Source organism: Acanthopagrus latus, chromosome 16 (assembly GCF_904848185.1).
Source record: "Acanthopagrus latus isolate v.2019 chromosome 16, fAcaLat1.1, whole genome shotgun sequence".
In the NCBI taxonomy this organism is placed as follows: Eukaryota; Metazoa; Chordata; class Actinopteri; order Spariformes; family Sparidae; genus Acanthopagrus; species Acanthopagrus latus.
In genome coordinates this window covers 14,663,644-14,684,033 of record NC_051054.1, presented here as the reverse complement: position 1 = coordinate 14,684,033, position 20,390 = coordinate 14,663,644, and the positions used below count along the sequence as shown (strand labels likewise).

General features: G+C 45.5%; 1 protein-coding gene across 1 annotated transcript in view; it reads right to left on the bottom strand.

Annotated features, from left to right (window-relative positions):
* Positions 1-169: 169 nt before the first annotated feature.
* The window catches only part of LOC119004987 (latent-transforming growth factor beta-binding protein 2-like), a 93,216-nt gene continuing 72,995 nt past the window's right edge, over positions 170-20,390 (bottom strand). The window contains exons 29-41 of the mRNA XM_037072347.1: positions 19,515-19,640; positions 17,783-17,905; positions 15,840-15,968; positions 10,161-10,289; positions 8,630-8,764; positions 7,417-7,623; positions 7,239-7,325; positions 6,782-6,910; positions 6,378-6,518; positions 5,346-5,519; positions 4,946-5,218; positions 4,700-4,849; positions 170-2,534 (exon numbers count right to left, since the gene is read on the bottom strand). Of these exons, the coding sequence (XP_036928242.1) occupies positions 2,359-2,534; positions 4,700-4,849; positions 4,946-5,218; positions 5,346-5,519; positions 6,378-6,518; positions 6,782-6,910; positions 7,239-7,325; positions 7,417-7,623; positions 8,630-8,764; positions 10,161-10,289; positions 15,840-15,968; positions 17,783-17,905; positions 19,515-19,640 (1,979 nt within the window). The 3' untranslated portion in view covers positions 170-2,358. The remainder of the gene's footprint in view (positions 2,535-4,699; positions 4,850-4,945; positions 5,219-5,345; positions 5,520-6,377; positions 6,519-6,781; positions 6,911-7,238; positions 7,326-7,416; positions 7,624-8,629; positions 8,765-10,160; positions 10,290-15,839; positions 15,969-17,782; positions 17,906-19,514; positions 19,641-20,390) is intronic.

Genomic DNA, 20,390 nt, shown 5'->3' with positions numbered 1-20,390 from the left:
ACATCAAATGCCTTTAGATCATACAACAAACTTCAACTCACAGACTTACAGTTGTTATTCTAATATGGATCACAAACTTTCCTGACAGAAATTACCATACGAACACACACATGGTAAATGCAAAGTGTGCAAGGTGCCATTTTGCAAAGTAAATGATCAAAGAGACAGGTATTTTTTATGTTTTTATTTTGCTGACTGATAGCGATTACAGTCAAGAGGTAAACAAAATGAACGAGCATGATATTTCCAATGACCACAGCTTTACAACAAGACATTTTATCTCAAGTTATTTGCGGTTTTGAAAGAAAGGCTTTTTAAATATTCCAACTTTGACCCAAATATTACACGTCCGGTTCCGGTTCAGGCGATGATTTGAACAGCACAGGAAAGTACGGTTAGACATCAGGTGGAGACATTTGTGAAGCTGTAGATTCATAGGTTATGAATGTGTGAGCGGGGCGCAAGTCATCAACTTTAGTCATCCTCCAAAGTTAGAATTGGACTTTTATGTTTCGGTTGAGATTTTTCTTGAGACAAGTTCGACACATTCGACAAATGATGCCATTAATTTCTACAACCTGTATAGAGAAGTCATAACGGTATGAGTGGGAGTTCAGAAACCAAATGCATAGGCTGATACTGACTATTATGATACATTCATGACATAAGGATCCAACAGTGACTAACAGAAATAATGCTCAGAATCACTAATATTAAGCCATGTAGTTGTGACGCACATGAAGTCGGCACTTGCATTTTCAAAAGCATTGTCTTTGTAATGAACTTGAAGAGACAAAATGTCTGCGATCAGAACAGTGCTGCCACTTCCAAAAAAATATATTTCATTGTCTGCTCCACAGGGCAGGGTATACACACAGTTCCTCTGGTACAGTGTCAGCCACTCTCCTCATACATTAAAAGATATGCTTTAAAAAAAAAAAAAAAAGAAAAAAAAATTTTTTTTACAGACACGTATAAATCTACAAAGCTATAATGCCAGATTTTTTTCTTACATTTTATGCTTTATGTCAGACAAAATATTGGTTGTGCTATAATGCATTAAGAGAATATGTAACAAAAATAATACATAGTACTAGATCTGTACAAAATATACCAAACCTCTCCAACGAAGCCTTTGTCTTAACATGCACCCGGAAGGGGATGCACACATGGGAATGGTCTGATGTGCGATCTGGGAAACGATTGCATTGCAGTTGAATGTAAAATCCGTTTTTGCCTGTGAAACATAAAACCAACCGTTCACTTTGAGCGGTGATGTCTGTGGGTGATTTCAACGAATGTTGTGGAAGTTAGCTAGAGACGAAACTTCGGTAAGTCCTGGAAGTGTTTTTTCTTTACAGTTTTAAGTATAAAACAAGTTAATACTGTTAAAAGAAGAAAAGGGAAAAAATGGGATCAGCAACTGAGTCCATGTTTTTCTACTTCATTGCTGGTATTAAGATTAAAAACTGGTGTCAAACAGAGGAAGGCAGGTTATACCTATTGCACCTTTTTTTTTCAAAACATCACATAGATCATCATATACATCTACAGTCTTTCCAGGCCCACGCAGAGGCTGAACTTTCTCATGTTTGGCTGCGGTGACGTCCCAGTTCTTGGTCCAGAGATTCTTCAGCTCGCAGTCAGAAGGTCGCTGTGGGGAGAAGCTCTGATGGCGTGTGTAGGCCCTGGCATCCATTTAGTCCAAGGTCAATGTGAATTAATACGACTGAGCGAGATCGTGTCGGCGAGAGGGTTCGACAGTGTGGCACGAGCTGATCTACGGGTGGCTGATTGTTTCTTATGACGTTCCTTTCTTTTTCAAAACACATTATCTATCTCCCTTACGCTGTCTCAGAGACGAATAAAACAGGAGGAATGGAGTCTGCCCTCTGAAATAGGTTGCTTTTTTTAGTTTGCAGAGGCCCGTCGTGTAAATGAAATAAATAACACAAAAAAAGAGAAAAAGTTACAGAGAAAATAATGTGGAAAATATATCTGCATATCAAATTGCCTGGGGGGGTTTTACTGAATAAACAAAAATCAGTCCACAAAATCCCTTTAAGGCAAATGGATATCTGGTGAATACTAAATCCCATGTAATACATTCACTGCACATTTCCTGGTCCTCTTGAGTGTGTATAAGGGGATCTGAATGCGTGCGTGTGTGCCTTTTCGTATGTGCGTGTTTGTGTCTGTGCATGTGTGTGTGTTATGTAGGGAAACGAGTTTGGACGTCTCAGCGTTACTGTTGGAGGTTTAGTGCCAGGCCCTCGGGGGGGAAAAGGGCAGAGGGAGGGTGGAGGCGTGGGGGGGTTGTAAGGCGATCTCTGAGGGGGAGCGGGAGAAGTCACTGTCTCAGTTTTCTGTCTTCTCGAGCTCCGACACCGGGATCGCCGGGATGCACTTGTGTGGCTTGGCAGAGGCCACGAAGCCCGGCAAACAGGTGCACTTGTACGATCCCTCCGTGTTGGTGCACTGCCCGTTCTGACACAAGGGCACCTTGTCGCTGATGTCCTCACACTCGTTAATGTCTGCAAGGAGAGAGGAGACATGACGGGTCAGTCGGCAGGGAGATTTCACAGCTGAAACAGCTGCCTGCGGCCACATCTGCTGCTGGGTGGCGGGAAACTGAAGTGATTCAGACTGCTGATTTCACTTTAACACCGTTTCCTGTATTTTCATCCTCCCTCCCTTCCTTCCTTGCTTCTCTCCTTCATTGGTCTTGCTTCTTTCCTCCCTTCTGCCTTCCTCTCTCCATCCTTCTTCCTTCCTTTCAGTTTCCCTTCAACTCTGCTTCATTCCTATGTTCATCTTCTCCCTTCTTGTTTCTTTCCTTCAGCTTCACTTTAACTTTGCCCAAACCCCTTAATTCCCCCCCTTCCTTCCTCTGTCCTTCCTTCTTCTCTTCCTAACGCCTTACTTCTTTTTCCTTCTTCCTCCCCTTTCTCTCTCTCTCTGTTTTTCTCTCCTTCCCTCTTTTCTTTTCCCCTTAATTCCATTTTACTATGACCTTACTTCCTTCCATTCCTCCTCCCTCCCTCATTCTTCCTCCCTCCTTTCATTTTTCCATCCTTTCTCCCCCTTTCTCTGTTTCACCTCAAGGTTCACTTAGCTGCTGTTTTCAAACTGCCTTTCATATCCAAGTCCTTCGTGAGCAGATGAAGTTGAAACTCACAACACCAAAAAAAAAATTACTATAAACCCACTTCAGCTAAGATGGAGGAGATGTCCTTTAGGCAATTTGTACTGATTCAGATGATTACAGGGAAGTGATCCCAGAGGTTCAAGCATCATTAAACTGATAAGTCAACAAAAGGAAAATGGATCAGAAACCATTTTGATAATCGGTTCACTTTTTATGTCATATTTCAAGCAAAAATGTCAAACATTCTGGTTCCAGCTCCCCAACTCTGAGGATTTGCTGTTCGTCTTTGTCTTATATCATACTGTCATAAATCATGTCGTGAACTGAATATTTTTTGGACTCTCATTCTCACATGATTGAATTTGGACTGTCGGTCTGACAAAATAAGACGATTTGGTCAAACGATCAATCTGCAAATGTATTGGTAATGAAAACAACAGTTCTTTATACAATCTTTATACAACTTGGTTGACTGAGAACTTTGTGCAACCCTGAGAACAACAAACAAACATGTTTGAAATGTGCTCCAGTAAAGGTCACGTTTGGGGGTACAGGACTTTCACTCCAACTCAGCGATACGTTGCATAATGTCTCACGTTGCATATCTTCAATCAACCATGCCGTCATGTTGCGTGTCAGCTGGAAAGGATGTGAACTTGAATTTCCCCGACCATCTTGAGCGCCGAGCAGCTCAGAATGATGGTTAAATTAACAATGCATTGGATTATGTTTCCTTTTGGCCTTCGAATGATTTTTCTTCCCCCCACCCCCCGCCGCCCGCCTCCCGCCTCCTCCGGCCCGGGAGGTCTTGATTGTCATTTCATGGCAGTCAATCTCAAATGACCCTCCCGCTGTTTATGTCATGTTCTGCTGGGGAAAAAATCGTGAGTGGTGATATTTATAAAAGGAGGCATGGCACAAGTTGCACAGCTCCCACATGTTTCCACAGTGTTGGAATTCAATCACTTTTCTTCCTGGGAAAACGTCTGGCCTTGGAGCTGATAAGCACGTATGTAGACAGAATATTGTAATCACAGTGTTTCATTACGACGAGACGGTCTCACTTTCACACAAAACAAACAAAGTATACTTAAAACGATATAATATCTCGTGTAATACACCGAGTGGCGGAGATTCAAGGCCTCCTTTCTCTTGGCAGCCTGTGGCTGGGGAATTTCAAACCAAAGGGCAACACACAGTGGTTTTAAGGAGTACACGGCTTTATTAGTTTCCCATAAAATATAACTTAACTCAAGGTTGTTAAATTCAAAGCGTCTCCTTGAGCTTGATGATACACTGCGAGTTACCTCACTGAAATCAATCCAAGACGTGGCTCCGAAAGGGCTTAAACCTGAAGGGGGAGGTCACCGCAGTTCAATCCCGAGCTTCAACACCACATTTTACAAACCAGATTAAACGAGATGATTGATTCGCTATTGATTCTAGGAGGTCCCCGAACATATTTTTTCTCTTGGATTGCAGAGTGTAAGTGCAGATGGCCTGTTATAAGATATAAAAGTTGCTGGGAAGAAAAAAGAAAAAAAAGCCCACCTATACAGGCCATCTTGCCGAGGTTGAACTCATAGCCGTCGAAGCAGTCGCAGGTGTAACCTTCTCGCACGCGAACGCAGCGGCCATTTTCACAGCCGTTCAGGATCCCACATTCCTCCGCTCGGAGACCCTCAAATGCATCGTAGCGTCCTGATTGGACACAGAAACATGTTAAAAAAAATTAAAATGCATGCGAAAGCATCATGCAATAATTGATGTCTCCCTGTGAAGGATGCAAGCACTCACCTGCATAGGGATCCACTGGTTGTGGCTGGTTCTCCCGTGGTCGCTGGACAGGGACGCGGGCAGGTGGCTGCTGAACGCTGTAGTCGTGGAAGAGAGGAATGCTCTCAGGAACGTCATACGGTCCCGCGGGGTTGCCATAACTGTCAAAGTATGGAGGAGCAAAAGGCTCCGCAGGATCATCTGGGCCCTCGATGCCGTACTCGTATCCCGGCCGCTCCCGCAGACTGTCTGCACCTCCTCTCCGAGCCAGGTTGCACATTATTGCGTAGTCCTCTGAATACAGCAGCACATAAAGCAGTTATACTTTGCATATTGTTGCATATATGTTTATTTGTTCATATAAAAACTGTAATTATATATATATAAAAAAAGCATGTTTTATGTGCACCCTGCTGCTCACCAGAGTCTCTCCTGGGACAGAAGGCACACTGTCCGCTCCAGGCGACCCCGTACAGGCAGCAGCATTCGGTGTACGTCGTCCTGTGTCCCTGGAGGGGCTCCGCGCACATGTTGTCCCTCTCCAGGCGCTGCCAGCAAATATCCATGTGCACATCGTGATCAGACTCGAGAGGTTCTGGGAGAGAGAACGAAAAAGAGATTCACAAAAGATGAAGGGAAAAAAAAAAAAACCATGATCTACAGACAATAAACTCAGTTTTGTCCAAGAGAGCACTGCTATCCATAAACTATGGACACACTCTTTGTTGTTTCCCAGCTACTGTTGATGATTTTCTTTTGAGAGATGAGACATGTGCAGATTATGAAAACAAATTTCCCTCCGGGGACAATAAATCTGCACCAAAGATGAAATGAGAAGTAGCTAACAGAAGCAGGGGGTGCAGCTAAAGATCGCTTTCATCACGTCATTTGATGGATCACAACAATAATTTATCCTTAAAACAGTAAACAATGCCAATCATCAATTCCCAGAGCTCATACTGACACATCCACATTGTTGCTGTTTGTTTGTGTCTGTACGAACAACAGCCAAAAACCCAAAGATATTACATTTCAAGTGAAACATCTCCAAGAGAAGCAACAAGTCCTCACATCTGAGAGGCTGGAACCGAACAGAACATTTCTGCTTGAAAATCGAATTACACTAAATCATCGGATTATCTAAATGGAGACCAGTCAGTGTACTTTGAGGGAGCTGTGACGACCAACGGCAGACACAACAGTTCCTTGAAAACAACAAGGACGGCAATCAAGAGTTACTATGGGCACTGCTGTGGCTTGACGAGTGTGACGACTATAAGCTCTCTTTGACCGGCTTTAGTGAGGTTCCAATTGATCGGGTGGCTCCGCACTCTCCTCCCGTTGATCACTGACGGTGATACACAGACTGCAGAGTAACAAACCAAGTAAAAAAGTAAAAGTAAAGTAAAAAATGCTAAACTGGTCACGTTGAGATTGAAGAATGTCGTCGCACCTTCTGTAGTGTTGAGGCTGATGCAGCGCCGCCGCGTGCTGTCCAGAACCAACGGAGGACTGCAGAAACAGTTGAACGAGCCGGCGGTGTTCACACACTCTCCGTCCTCACAGGCATTTCCCAGACCGCACTCGTCGTAATCTGAAGACACATTCACAAAGAGATGCACACAGACGTCACAACATGAAGAAACAGTCAACCAGAAGTTACGCCAATACGTTGTCACTGAAAAAATGGTGGATTTCAGTGCAAAATCAACATATGGCCTGAAAGCAGTGAGGTTCATGGGGAATGTAATCCTCAGTAAAATCAACCGAAGCACTTGCATGAGGCAAGCGTATCTGCTGTTGTCGCACGGATGCTTTCAAATCTTTAAAAGTGTAAATGTGGACGACAACTCTTACCCACACACTCGAGCCGGATGTTGTCGTAGTAGAAGCCGCTGCGGCAGTAGCACGTATAGGTCGCGAACAGATTGGAACACTGTCCATTCTTACAAATGTCTGATCCAAACATCTCGCACTCGTTTGCATCTAAAGGGGAGAAAGAGAGATTCATGCTCTAAATAAGCGAGACGGAAAGTACCAACAGCCGAGATCTCTTGTAAGCAGCTGTCACGGCACAGCGTGGGTACAATAATTAGTTAGGTATGCAGGCAGGTATCCCATTAAGCCTTGGCCGGCTGTGGAGACACCCTTGTAAATGTGGTGAGGGATAATGTCTGTAACTCTGGCTTTAAGAGTTTGTGCAGTTGGAAATAAAACAGGCTGACATTGCACCTTTCTGAGCCAATGCAAAGTTTTGTGTGCTCAAGAATATCAATAAAGTAAGTTAGTATGCATGTACGAGAGTGGAGGGTACCTATGAAAGGATGTGAGTCTCCCAGAGCCTGTCTGGAGGAAACAGGCAGTAATCCACTGCCATGAGGGCACAACTGGTTAAAATCATCTGAAAAACAAAAAGTGGCTGGATTAGCGGCGGAAACGATGCAAAAAGACCACAATGCAATGCACTGGATGACCTGAGTCCTTCGCTGTACCTCTTCCTGGAATAGGACAGGCATAGATCTCGCAGTTGTCCCCCCAGCCTTTGCCAACCGTGCAGCAGCACTCCTGCTTGGTGGTGTTTCGAGACACAACGTTGTCGCAGAAGTTGGCGTCATTCAAGTTGATGTAACACTCTTTCTTCTCTTCTGCTGCGGAGGAAGGCGGAGGGATTCTAGCTGGCAGTTTGATGGTCATATCAGCTGTAGGAGAACAAAGAGAGAACTTCTTTAGTCTGGTGGGGGGTCAGAGGTCATGGTTGGCTACAGAGGAGCACCTGTGGAGGTGATGGAGAGGGTACATGCTCACTTACAGAGCTGCTCGACTCCCCATTGAGTTGGCATTTCCCAGCACATAAAGAAGAATCTACACTTCAGCTGCACATCATCGCACAGTAACACTCCAGCAGGTAGTGCATTACCCCTCGCCTGCCACTGCTGAGCCTGCTCATTTGTCCATAGGCATGGGCTCAGGCATTTCACCGTTAAGCTGCCGGCTTAGCCAAATGGAAACACTGGCATGTGAGTCAACACACCATTCACTCTCACATGATTGATTAACACACGTCAAAAGCAAACAGCGGAATGTGGCAAAAAGGTACACAAAGGCATAGCTGGGGTTTAGTGCCCGGGCAGAAGAAAAAACATCCCCGCTGAGGGCGCGCCGCTTAATAATGTAAATACGGCCAATTCATGTACACATACGCCTATCAAGCTGCGGAGGTGATGGTGTTTCCATGACTCAAAAGGCCTTCGCTCTCATTGTGAAACTGCAGTGCGTTGCATATCTGTGACCTCTGCACTTGAGATCATTTTAGCTCGGAAGAGAGCGATGTGTCTTTAGCGCTAATGGCCAATAGCTACACCTTATCCCTGTTTGTCTTGGGCAGGAAATGGGTTGCAGTAACTAGACCCTCAGGATATGTACTTGGCTCTACTGGAGGTGTTACTTCATCAGTCATCCGAGGGATTAGGCTAATATAAATTTCTCTAGGCAACTCACCCAACCATAACCCCATCCTATAAAACAAATGGAAACAGCGAGGTCAAAAGATCCTCTGCGAGACGTGGAGTAAGTCATGTCCACCTCGTCACCCTTGTTTGGATAATGAGAGACGGCTCATTAAATCAGGGACAACTCCGTCTCCCAATGATGGGATGGAGAATTAAGTCCAGCGAGTCGCTGTGAGCGCTAGTCCTGCTCTATTACCCAGGGAGCGGCACTGGCTGGTGATGGGATCAAATTCCTCATTGTCGTTGGGGCAGATGCACAGGAAGCTGCCATCGAAGTTCTCACACAGGGCCTCACCGCACAGCGCCAGGGTCATCTCGCACTCGTTCACATCTGAGAAAGACGGGAGAGCAGGGCGTGAGGTCAGTGAGGTATCAGGCACGTACGCACAGAGGTCGGAGCAAGGTCACCTCGAAAAATAAAAAGCCTTTATCATGTGGTTATTGGCAGAATGATTCATACACAATACACATGAACAAATCCTCATTATGGTCATTATAGATAAGCATTTCTTTGAAGCAAGAGTGCTGAGGGGAAACTTGATCAAAGATATTCCCTCTGTACGCAGATCATGCAGAAAGAAAATGGAGGTAGCACACTGAATCTCGTGAGTCATCGCTGTTATCACCGACCAGCGCTTTAAAGCGAATGCAATCTAAGTTAACTTTCAGCTCGACGCATGACACGGGGACTTGAGAATAGAGGAGAGAAAACGTCATGGTCGGTCTAACTCGCTAATAGCTTTCCAATACTGTAAACTAAAGCCTTCATTGTTACCTAATCTTGTAAAAGCACTTTGGGTTGTTCTGCTGTCGTCCGCAGCTGCAGACTCGATTTGCCCAATTGCGAACAGGACAACGTTGTGTAGTTTAGTCAGCCAAGAGTGTTTCTGTTCATTTCATAACTGCTCGTGTGGGTTGAAATGTTAACTCCATCCATGATTTTAACATCAAACTTGGTGAGATGATGTCAGCGTGTGTTTCAATACCTTTCCCAACATCTGACATGGACAATACTGATAAAATGTCATTAGTTTTGCTCACTGTAAAAGTGATGTGAGATTTTCCAACCCTATCATCTCTACTTTCGATTCCACATTTCTCTGTTACTCTATTAGTGCAGTGAATAATTCTCCCTGAAGACGAGAATAAATCAGGTCACCTGTCTTCATGCAAAAGGCTGAAAATTTGATGCATAAAACTGATAAAAGTGAGTGTTTGCAATCACACAGAGTACTTCAAAGAAAAGTCCGGTGATATTCTGTATTTTTAGCATTATCACTGGAGTCGATTAAAATAGCAAAACAAACATCAATCTGTCCCAGGCTCTCAGCACCAGGCCTCTGGGCTCCTCATCAAAATGTAAATCTTTAACAAAAGGCTACAAAATATACTTTAATTTTCACAAAAGGTGACATAAATTCCCAGAACAGCTGGGCACTAGTATTTTAGCAAAAGTCATCCAAACAGATGTAAATTGTGGATTCATTGGGGACTATATTCTGACGTGGATTTATACACATTCAGTGATCTTGTGAGGATTTGAAGCAGCAGGACCAACAAAAATACACCACAGTGTCCATGTTCATTGTAACGGAGGAGCATGTCAGTACAACAGTGAGGGTTCTCTGGTGTGTTTTAAATAGTTTTCAAACAACAGTGGAGTATCACCTCACTTATCCTTCAAACAGCTATGCACAGAGAAGATTTATTTGATGGCAGATACAGACCGACACATTTGCTGGCGTCTCCCGGCGGGTTGGTGTATCCCTGGTCGCACTGGCAGCGGAAGGAGCCGTCCGTGTTCTCGCAGAAGCCGTGGTTCCCACAGATGGTCTCATTGACACACTCATCAATATCTGCGGGGCGAGAGCGCACAGAGAGGTGAGCGAAACGCTAATATTTACAGCCGCGCGCCGCACAATAGCCTCTCAAACTGCTGCGGTAAACACAGCGCCGCTTTTCCAAAATAAACACCCCCCGAGCTTTACAATAACAACAGAAATCACAGCCACCATAACACGTCGGAGAGTGGCGCACAGATAAGACAATTCATTAGTGGGGTTTTCAAACTGTGGCGCTGGCAAAATAAATTCAGGGGAGACTTTCTCTCTGAGATGGAGTGCGACGCGGACATGGAAAACTGCAGGCGAATGTCCTCCGGTCGTGTCGACAGAGTGAGAAGTGATAGTTAGGTCACTGGGATGCTGGTGAAATGGTCGGGGGGGGGGGGCGGGAGGGTTCGCAGCACGCAGCCAGCACTCAGCGTTTACCCAGACACTTTACAAGCAGTTGGAGAAAAGATGGCTGCGACTTCAGGCTTGGCATGAAGAGATTTTTCGACAGCCCCTCTCGCAGGGATTGCTTTCCATCCTAATCAGTGGTTTACACGTTTCAACCAATTTTAATGTGTTTGACATCAGCTGTAGATCTCATTTAATGCTAAAATGGTAACACGATAGGATGCGAGGACCGGATTTTTCGGGGCCAAAAACGGGCCTTCGGGGATTGCTTTTTGCATGGCAATAAATCATAAAACAAGTTTAATAAAAAGCAGTGGAGAGATTTCATGCTACATGTGGGTGTTTGTGTGTGTGTGTGTGTGTGTGTGTGTGTGTGTGAGAGAGAGAGTGAGAGAGAGAGAGGGGATGGATACTGAGGCTGTGAACACTGAACCATGTAACACCGCTCGCTGTTTGAAGGCAACATTTGTTAGCAATTTCTCTCATACGTGATTTAGTATTTCTTGGCGTATTTCTCAGCGGAGAGGCCAAAGACTGATACCGCTGGAGGGCAAGTGTGATTATAATTGTCTGGAAAACGACCAAGAGGGTTTTAATGATCACACTTCAGTCACGTGAAGCCATCCTCGGGGTCAGTTTGGACGGCTACCGGTCAGCGTTCTGACAAATTCGCAAGTTTTCGTGACATAACCATTTATAATTTTTTCAGCTGCACAAAACTATTTTGTGAGTGTTTACTTGTTCTAAGGAGCGCACACAGCGAAAAACAAAAGGGCCATTCATCTGTTCCAATCTTGGCGTTTACGAGAAATTTGCTCAACAGCTCATTTCAGAAAAACCACATCTTGTTCTTTGTTTTTTGTTTAAAAACAAAACTCCATAATAAAAAGTCAACAAAAACAACTCAGTCGGAGACAAAAATTAAGTCATGGCTTGTATATTTTCTGCATGTGATTAAGCTGGGAACATTACGAAATGCAGGCCCCCGTTATTTGATACAACCTGCACTGATGAAATTACAGCCCACACCGCTATGTCTGTTTTATCAGATGCATGATTCGATTTCTTTTTTTTGTTTCATAACAGCCCTCCCTCAGCATTTCATTCAGAGTTTCCACGAGTAACAGAAAAACAGGAAAGAGTAACAGTAAAAACAGCAAGACTTTCAGACAGCAAAAGCCCAACAACTTGGATGTCTAAGGCACATTCTGATCGCTTCCACTGAACAATCCGCTCCTACCACCATTGGGGTCAAAGAGTCAAGTCCACAGTCATTCAACTATTGTCTAAACCAGCTCCATTTTGCCTCTGAGCACTCATAAACGCTGCATCCACTGCCGAAAGAAAGACAGACAGTGGGCCAGAGAAGCCACAAGCCATTCGATTTCAACTGAGCGCTTGGCCGGCGTCCAACGCAGACAACTACTTTCTCAGGCTCGCTGGGGGACAAGTCCTCTGTCAGTTTCGCTGTCCCGACTTGGCCACTCTCTCGAACTAACATGCCTCTGGGGTCAGAGACAGGGGCTCCCACAGGCCATTAAAACTGCAGAAACAAAAATTGTCTTTGTCGTTTGTAAAACCTTCTTTTACAGGAAATGCTGAGACTTGTGGGCTCAAATGGCTGCATGATGATAGAGGGCGAATGGATGGATGCATACTGAAAACCGCCAACCCCCCTGGATTTGCATTTTGCAGCTGCGGATTCAGATGCCGAACTGGTGTAGGACTGGTAAAGTTTTGTTTTTTTTTCGTTTGCTTTTCTTTTTTACATTTTTTTCGAGAAGAACATTCCCAGGGCCGAATCAAGAGTTTTCCGCGTTGTAAGGTTAAAGTATTGTGTATCAGACTTTAAGGAAGTTTTCCTCAAGTGTGAAGAGCTTAAGTGGAGTTTGGAATGTTGGAATGGCAGCGGCCGCCAGCTGGGAGGTCTGGGAGGGAAAGCGATGAAAGCTCTCCGCTAATATATGAAATAATCAGTGTCTGCAGGCGGCTTTTCATTCATGTGTAACATGGAACAAAATCTGCTGCAAACCACATGTTGGGATGAGATGAGATGCAATCAGTGTATCATCCCAGGGATAAAAATGAGAGCATCGCGACCAAAGCTATTTTTAATGGCTTTTGTTTTCCTCAGATTCTAGCTGAGTTTGAGTGGCGGCATTACAGTGGTACTTGACCGCCCGTTAAGACCCGTCATCCGGGCGGGGAGTCAGCTTTCTGATGATGGTTTGTGGGAAGAAACGGATAATACAAAAAAGTGAGATAACTCCACCAAGAGCTCCCACCGGCAGGACCCGGGGGTTGCTTTTTCCTAGTCTTTTCCATGCACTAATCAGTTACGTCAGGACACACGCCGGGCTGTAAATTGCCCTGGGGGGAAGGAACTGAGGCAGGGGAGGAGGGTGAGGAGTTCACGCGAGATGGGAGGTGCTGAGGTTAAAAGCATGACACGGCCCGACAGGCACCTATCCTGATGCTCTGACCCGGGAGAACGTGCTTGCTGGAACCCCGTGATGTGGTGATTGGGTGTGTGTGTGTGTGTGAGTGTGTGTGTGTGTGTGTGGGTGGGTTAAGTGTGGTGTCTCTGTGCCATGTGTTAATCTGGAGCACATGGTGGCAGGCAATGAAAATATAGGAATCGGTGACTGTTGGCTCACCCTGCGCAGCCCACACGTCTCCCGTATTCCGTGGGCAACCCCTCGTCTGATTGGACCCATATGTAGAGGTGATTTCACACGCGGCTGGGCGAGGATGAGGTGAGGTATTTGTTTTCGGGGAAGCACGTTTTGTGAGCTTTATCTACAAGCCTGTCGTGGGTTAACTACAATGGAGGTTAAACCTCTGTGTGTGTAGATTCTAAGAAAAGCCTCTTACGCATGCAGAGCGGCATGAGCAGTCGCACACACATGGTAAAGTCTTTGGATTTCTATACATTTAAAGGGGTTGGAGGTTGGAAACAGCGTGACCACAGACGAATTTCCGCTCCAAGCTTTATTAAAAGAAAAAGGCATCGCCCGAGGGAATTTATGAGCGCGACGGCGAATTAAAGCTTAAAAAACAATGACCTTCGAATACACACACGCTGCCTTTTTCACATGCCGCAAGCAGCACAGTCGCAGCTGACGCGATTGCTGCAGGAAAAACCCCTGTTTTCCCCTTTTGTGTTATGGCCTCTAAATCTAAATGAGTGCATGGCGAGCGGAGCCAAAGACAACCGCTGCCCCTTCGAAGGCTCGGTGAGTAAAAATAAAACAACGCCCCTCACAGAAACGGCAAATTACAGCGTCTGGCCTCTTCTTAAATATTTGATGATTTTTACAAGCAGACAAAAATGCCCCGGAGTAATTGAGCTCCCCTCCCTGGACGTTTATTGGGGTGACGGCAGCATCTCCCACAACTTGCCGTCGTGAGGTGAAACAAGCTACTATTGTGTGTAAGCGCAGGGCTTCTGAGGGTAAGAGGGCTCGGTTCCTTTAACCGGGGCTGTGAGTCAGCGCTGAGCTGTACAAGTGTTTGTTGTGGGGTCTAGAGAAAATAGGAACAGCTGGCGTCACGACATAGCAACCGGGGGGAGAGATGGTCAGATGCGGTCATGACTGGGCACCCATTCAGAGTGAAGCTGGGAGTTTTTTTGTGGCACTTACAGATTCCATCACAGGACATTTCAGGTGAGACAATATCTGAATTTAAAGCACATAACATAACCGGGGATGTACTTTTAAATCACACGCCAGAGGCGGCCTGCGTGAGCTGCTTAGCGGTGTTTGGACTCCTACAATAAGGGAGCGCGGAGGTGAGCAGCTGGTTTCAATCTGCCCCTTATCGCACTACAGGCCCCTGCACTCTTCAGCCGGTTCCAGACAGACAACATCATAAAAGTGCAGCGAGGAGGCAGCCACACGTAGCCGGGATCAGGGCGATGGAGGGGGCGAAGGTCCGATCTGTCACTGATCAGCAGCGCAGCAGCTTACTCTCCCCTGATCTCCCATCTGTTGATAGTCCAATAAAAACTCCGGGTCATGAGAACTTGTGAAGCTGCGCCGCAATCCGAGTGCATCTCCGCAACGGTCTCTGGTTCTCTTTCTCTAACACAAACACGCGAGCTGAGGATGCAGAAACCCACTCTTGACCACATGCACGCACACACTCGCGCTCGCACACGCTCACAATCACCCGCAAACACCCACGGCTTTGCATGTGCAGTCCAACACATCATTCCATTGCGATGCTCTCAGACTGCTTTCCTCCTCTTCCCCTGTCACTCTCCAGCGTCTGTTCGAGCTTTGATTAATATGAGGGAAATATCTGGCATCTTGTTTTTTTGTCTCTCGCAGTCCTCATAAACCAGATTTGTTGTTTTTTGGCGCTGCGAGAGCAACAGAGACAAGCAATGCTGCGCCACAAAACAAAGAGTATTCAACTCGAAATCCTTGTGCAACAAACCACACTAATATCTCAAACCCCAGGTGTCTAATCCTGCCAGTAAACACAGAAGGCTTCATGTATTCTCAAAGTCGTGGTTATGTGTCCGCTGTTGTTGGACAGATGTTGGCCCAGATGTAGCGTACAGAGTACAAGCCTAGCAAGTCAACCCAGGTGACCGGGCCTCTCCACATTGGGGGGTGAAAGAGGCAGCGGCCTGACAATCTTATCCCCAGCAGTGATCAGGTTGCAGCATTGTGTCTCTGCCAGAGGAGCTCCATTAGCTCCGTTGTCAGGACGAGGAGCCCATTATCAACCGCTGGCCTCACACACCGCCTCCAATGACAGTGCACTCCTCTTTCTGGAGTGCCCCAATTTCAGGGGCCACTTCTCCTCATCTTCCTCACGGGCCCTTGTGCGGGAAGACCTCGAGTACCTGATAGCTTTTGATACGCATCAGCCTCCCTGTGTGTCCGCATGCCAAACAGATATCATTATCTAGGCGCAGAGGGAGAGCCCTGCAGGGTACGCAGAGTGCCGAGTTGATTTGAGGCTGTGCTCTCCCCCCTTCTTTAACCACGGCACACATGGTAAATGGATAGAATCGGGTTAGATGTATGGGACAAAAATAGCTCGATTCATGCGATTTTTTTTTTTGTTGTTTTTTTTTTCGCTTCAGCCTCAAAACCTGCCTGTTATTTCTTAACATAATTAACTGTAACGATAGGCAGTTGGACCACTCACCACAGTCTGTGGCGTCCTCTCCCTCCAGGCCAGGCTGGCAGCCCATGAAGCACCGGTAGGAGCCGATGGTGTTCTCGCAGCGCCAGGTACCACACAGTGAGCTTCCAAGCTCCTTACACTCATTCTGGTCTGTACACAGAGGGAGTTAGAGACAGATGTTTGTTACTGACTGACAAACAGAGGCACAAAGTCAATAACATACGCAATCAGACATTAATGTGGACACACACACACACACACACCAAGTGCACAGTAATATTCCCTCCACTGCTCCTCTGCTTCCAGTGTAATGGGCTGCAGAGCAGGAGTCGGCCAGAAGGCCTGCGGTGTAGCTGTCCTCAGTAAACGCAGCAGGCAACAGGAATGGCCAAGAACAATATTATCACAGCAACCAAAGAACTTGTGAAGGAGCTAAAGGGAGACGTTCCAGAGGGAGAAACACCTCCTGCTCACAATGGGGTCATTCATACTTCCCTCGGGGAGAGGGACTTCAGGGCTCCAGCCATGTAATCCAGGCACCCCTCAGTCCTGAGACCATGGAGGAAAGCCTCTAAAACCTGGCTTGGACACTTTTACTGGAGCTCAGTCCCCACCGGCTATAGATAATCAATCATAGCCAACTCTGCTATAATGGGTACGGTGAGGCTTAAATGTAGCGTGACGATCAAACAGCTAATGCTGACATGTTGGTTTACTCAGAGGGTAGGAACCTCAGTGTAGGGTTTGGGGTCAATAATCACTATAGACGCGTTTCCACCCAAAGTGCCTGAAACCTTTCATCCCAGGGACTACTTTTCAAGGAATTAAACGGTTCTTTCCGCCTGTTGGTGTTTGTGTTTCCACCTGGTCTAAAGACCTGCAAAGATTAGGTTAATTAATCTACGTCAGCATGTATGAAAAAGGGTGTTTTTACACGTCATTTTTACACGTGACTATACAACAACATTGGCTCTCTTTCTGTTGACTCTTCCTTCTGTAACTTTCACTGGTTTGCGCCTGCAGACTTTTAGAAATGGTGGCTGAAATAAAATGCTATGAGTACTTGGCCAATTACAGATACTGGTACAGTAACACTTTATAACAACCAACATGACAACATTAATAAGTGCGTGTTAATACATTTATAGTTAACCAAACTTTAGTTTATAGTTATTTGACTGTTAACTACAATGACATATTTTATAAACCAAGTAATAAGCTTGTGTAAAAGTGTATAAAGGTTTATCAGAAAATGTATCAGGTTCTATAAAAAATCAGTTGCAGCTTTAAAGGCATGATATGTAAGAACTGGTCACCTGTCAGATTCATACTCAAAACAAATAGGGAGCAGCACCAGGGTAACCACTGATTGCTGCTTACTGCAGCTGCAGCCACCTCGTTAGCTCAGTTAGCTATGCATTTAGTGGGCTGGATGCTGAGCTTGGAGCATCAGAGTTTTGGTGCCTACATGGGTCAGAGCTTTGGACTGGGACTGGCTAGGGCTAGCTGGTTAGCATGCTAACTTCAGTGGACCTCAAAATTGTCTTTTCCTTCACATTCTTTTTTTTTCTAATGTTTTCAACTACAGTTCTTACATATTGCACCTTTAAAATAGATAATTGCTCAATTTAAGGTTCATAAAACAAGTTATTGTCAGTTAATCATCAAGTAACTATACAATTAAAGTTTAACTGATTCTAAACATATAATTTATTTGGGATGGTTGTTTTGAAGTTATCCTGTAATATTCAGCGCGGACATTTGGAAAGTACTAACCCCGAAGCAGGGACCTTTTACAGGACAAAATTATGTCACTGGGACTAAATTTAAACCCTAGTCCCTGCGGTGGAGTTCCTTCAAAGCCTCCTAGTCCCTGGGGAGAGTTTCGGTTGCAGAGGAAACGTGCCTAATGACATACACAGCAGGACATGATATGATTGTCACAGGGTTTCATTCCATCTTACCTTCACAGTCAGCCGTGTCAGCGTTGTACTTGAAGCCGGCCTCGCACAAGCAGAAGAAGGAGCCGTCGGTGTTGAGACAGTTACCCCGGATGCAGACATTGTCTTTACTGCACTCGTCCACATCTGAGGCAGAGAGGAAAAAATTGGAGAAAGGGCGTGCTCAAGATTCATTACATACTGATTTTTTTTTCTATCCCCACATATCCTCCGTCTTGAGTCTATAGGGAACACCCCTCCTTTTCATAAGTTGCACAAAATTAATCTGTAATCAGGCGCTTGTCTGAGCACAAGATGCATTGGCCTTTTTTGAGGCGCTTAAGAATATGCTGGCAAACAAGAAACAAAGGAGAAGAAACACCACCTATCTCAGCTCTCTGGGCTGAGAACATTTCCCTCCGACTCGTGAAAATTAATAATGAATGCGACACGCTCGATTAGCCCGAGAGTGGTGGATAATTGCGGCATTACAACATGACTCGCAAGGTACTTGGACCCGGGGTAGAAAGGTTAGAAAGTGGGGAAAAATTCATCGCTGGGGAAAAAGCCTGTCTTCCCTCTCCCAGCTTTTGATAATCAGATGAATCTTTCAGAGACGACAAGGCAAACACCAATTTGCAAAGATAGGGAGAAAAAGAAACAACATCCCAGACTATAGGTAAACACATAAATATGCTGCGACTGGATTGTTTTGGAGTTGATTCAAGGACTTCAAAGCCCGTATTGAAAGGCACAGAGCGGCTATGGCACAACCCGCTGATCTGGATTAAATTTAGATGTGTTTCGCTCGGCTGTCAGTCCTTCATTACGTATGCTCTGTTTTCGCTGAAAGACTGCTCCGGTCAAGGCCAAGCATCGTTTTGGCCTCACCTGACTAAACCCATTTTTCACTCCTACAAACTTGCACACTCTCATCGTCCTCCCTTCACCTCCCCCTGCAGGCTCATGTCAGAGGGGTCTGGCTTTTATTGTGTCAGCACTGTACACACAATGGCAGGCCGCGAGAAAATATACGACAACTGCTGATTTATAGGATAATTAGAGGCCGGTATTTGTCGTGGCGGGCAGCCAGAGTACCTGACGCTGGCTGGGCAGTTTGCTCTGAGCCTGCGGATGATATCTGAACAGCTCCAAGGCCAGAAGGACTGACCCTTGTTCTCTAGTCCAGAGATCCAGCCCTACCTGCTTCACATCCATCAGGATATTTCGCTGCCAGACAACCAGCCATTTACTTAACATCACCTCTTACTACTCTTGCAAGACACACCAGCAAAAACACTGATCCAATTCTGACATCCCAGCCAAACTTATATCATGTATTTTGACAGAAGTTTGTTGAAAAGAAAAGCCTTCCTCAGCTGGTGATCAGGCTCAATTTTTTTTTTTTTCCCCCCATCGCTGGGTCACTGGGTGCGGCTGGAATAACATCAAACCGAGACAGTTGATGAGGCCCATTAAAGGCTGGCGTGAGCACCCATGCCAAGGGGTCCCAGGCCTGGCCTCAGCACCCAGGACAGTATGATGAGGATACTGTCTGTCTGAGTGAACACACTCGTGCAAGCCAACGCGGTTACTGTAAAATAACTTGCCGAATAAGGGGCTGAAAAATCCCCATTATTACGTAATTACCAACTTTCTCCAATTTACATTCGGCCTCACCCGATTACACAAAGCTCATAAAACCATGTGAAAAATTTATTTCCCACTGCTATTAGTGCTCAGTGTGTTACTGTACCTTGGCAGCCGGGCCGTCCGTCGATGGTGGCGTATCCATCAGGACAGAGGCACGTGTAGGAGCCCTCAGTGTTCAGACAGTCTCCTTCTCCACAGATCCCCATAATGGTTAAACACTCATTGATATCTGTCACACACAAGCACAAACACACACACAGCTGTGTCAAACCACAAGAAATGGTTAACCACTTACAGTGTGTTTTATTTTAGAGTTCAGTCATTATCTACTCGTCCCCGTGCTGATGGGAGTCAAGTTTTGTTGTCACTTTTGGAGCTTCGCAGCAAAACAGTGTTGCATCGTTCTGCTAAACAACTGAAGTGGATAGATATGTTTTAAATAAGCTTAAAAAACAACTATAAAATAATCATTAAGATGGCTCCGTACGGCCTGTCTGGTGTAAGCCAAGTGCCTGGAGGCCCAGAAATCCCAAAATGATTTGAGAAAGATTATTTACACCCTTGACATGCGGTCGGGCTCATGCGCCCACTCCAGGCGGGGGCGTGCGCTGACACTTTGAGCTTAGCAGCTTCGACGGAGATTCCGGCACAAAAAATTGTGTAAATAATATCTTTTTAAATCCATTTGGGATCTAGGGGCTTCCCAAGACTTTGATTACACCAGATGAGAATGGAGCCATTTCATGTTTTTCTATCAGTTTTTCTTTTTCATGTATTAAAACAAGTCCCCATATAAACTTGAGTTTTGCTGTCACCATGTTTTGCTGTGGAGCACCAGTAATGTTTTATAGACTGCAACACTTCACCTGACTTTCTATTGGCATGGGGGTGAATAGATAATGACTAAACTTTCATTTTTGGGTGAATTTTTCCTTTAAGGATGTGTTTGTGTGTGTGTCTGTGTGTGTGTGTGTATGCG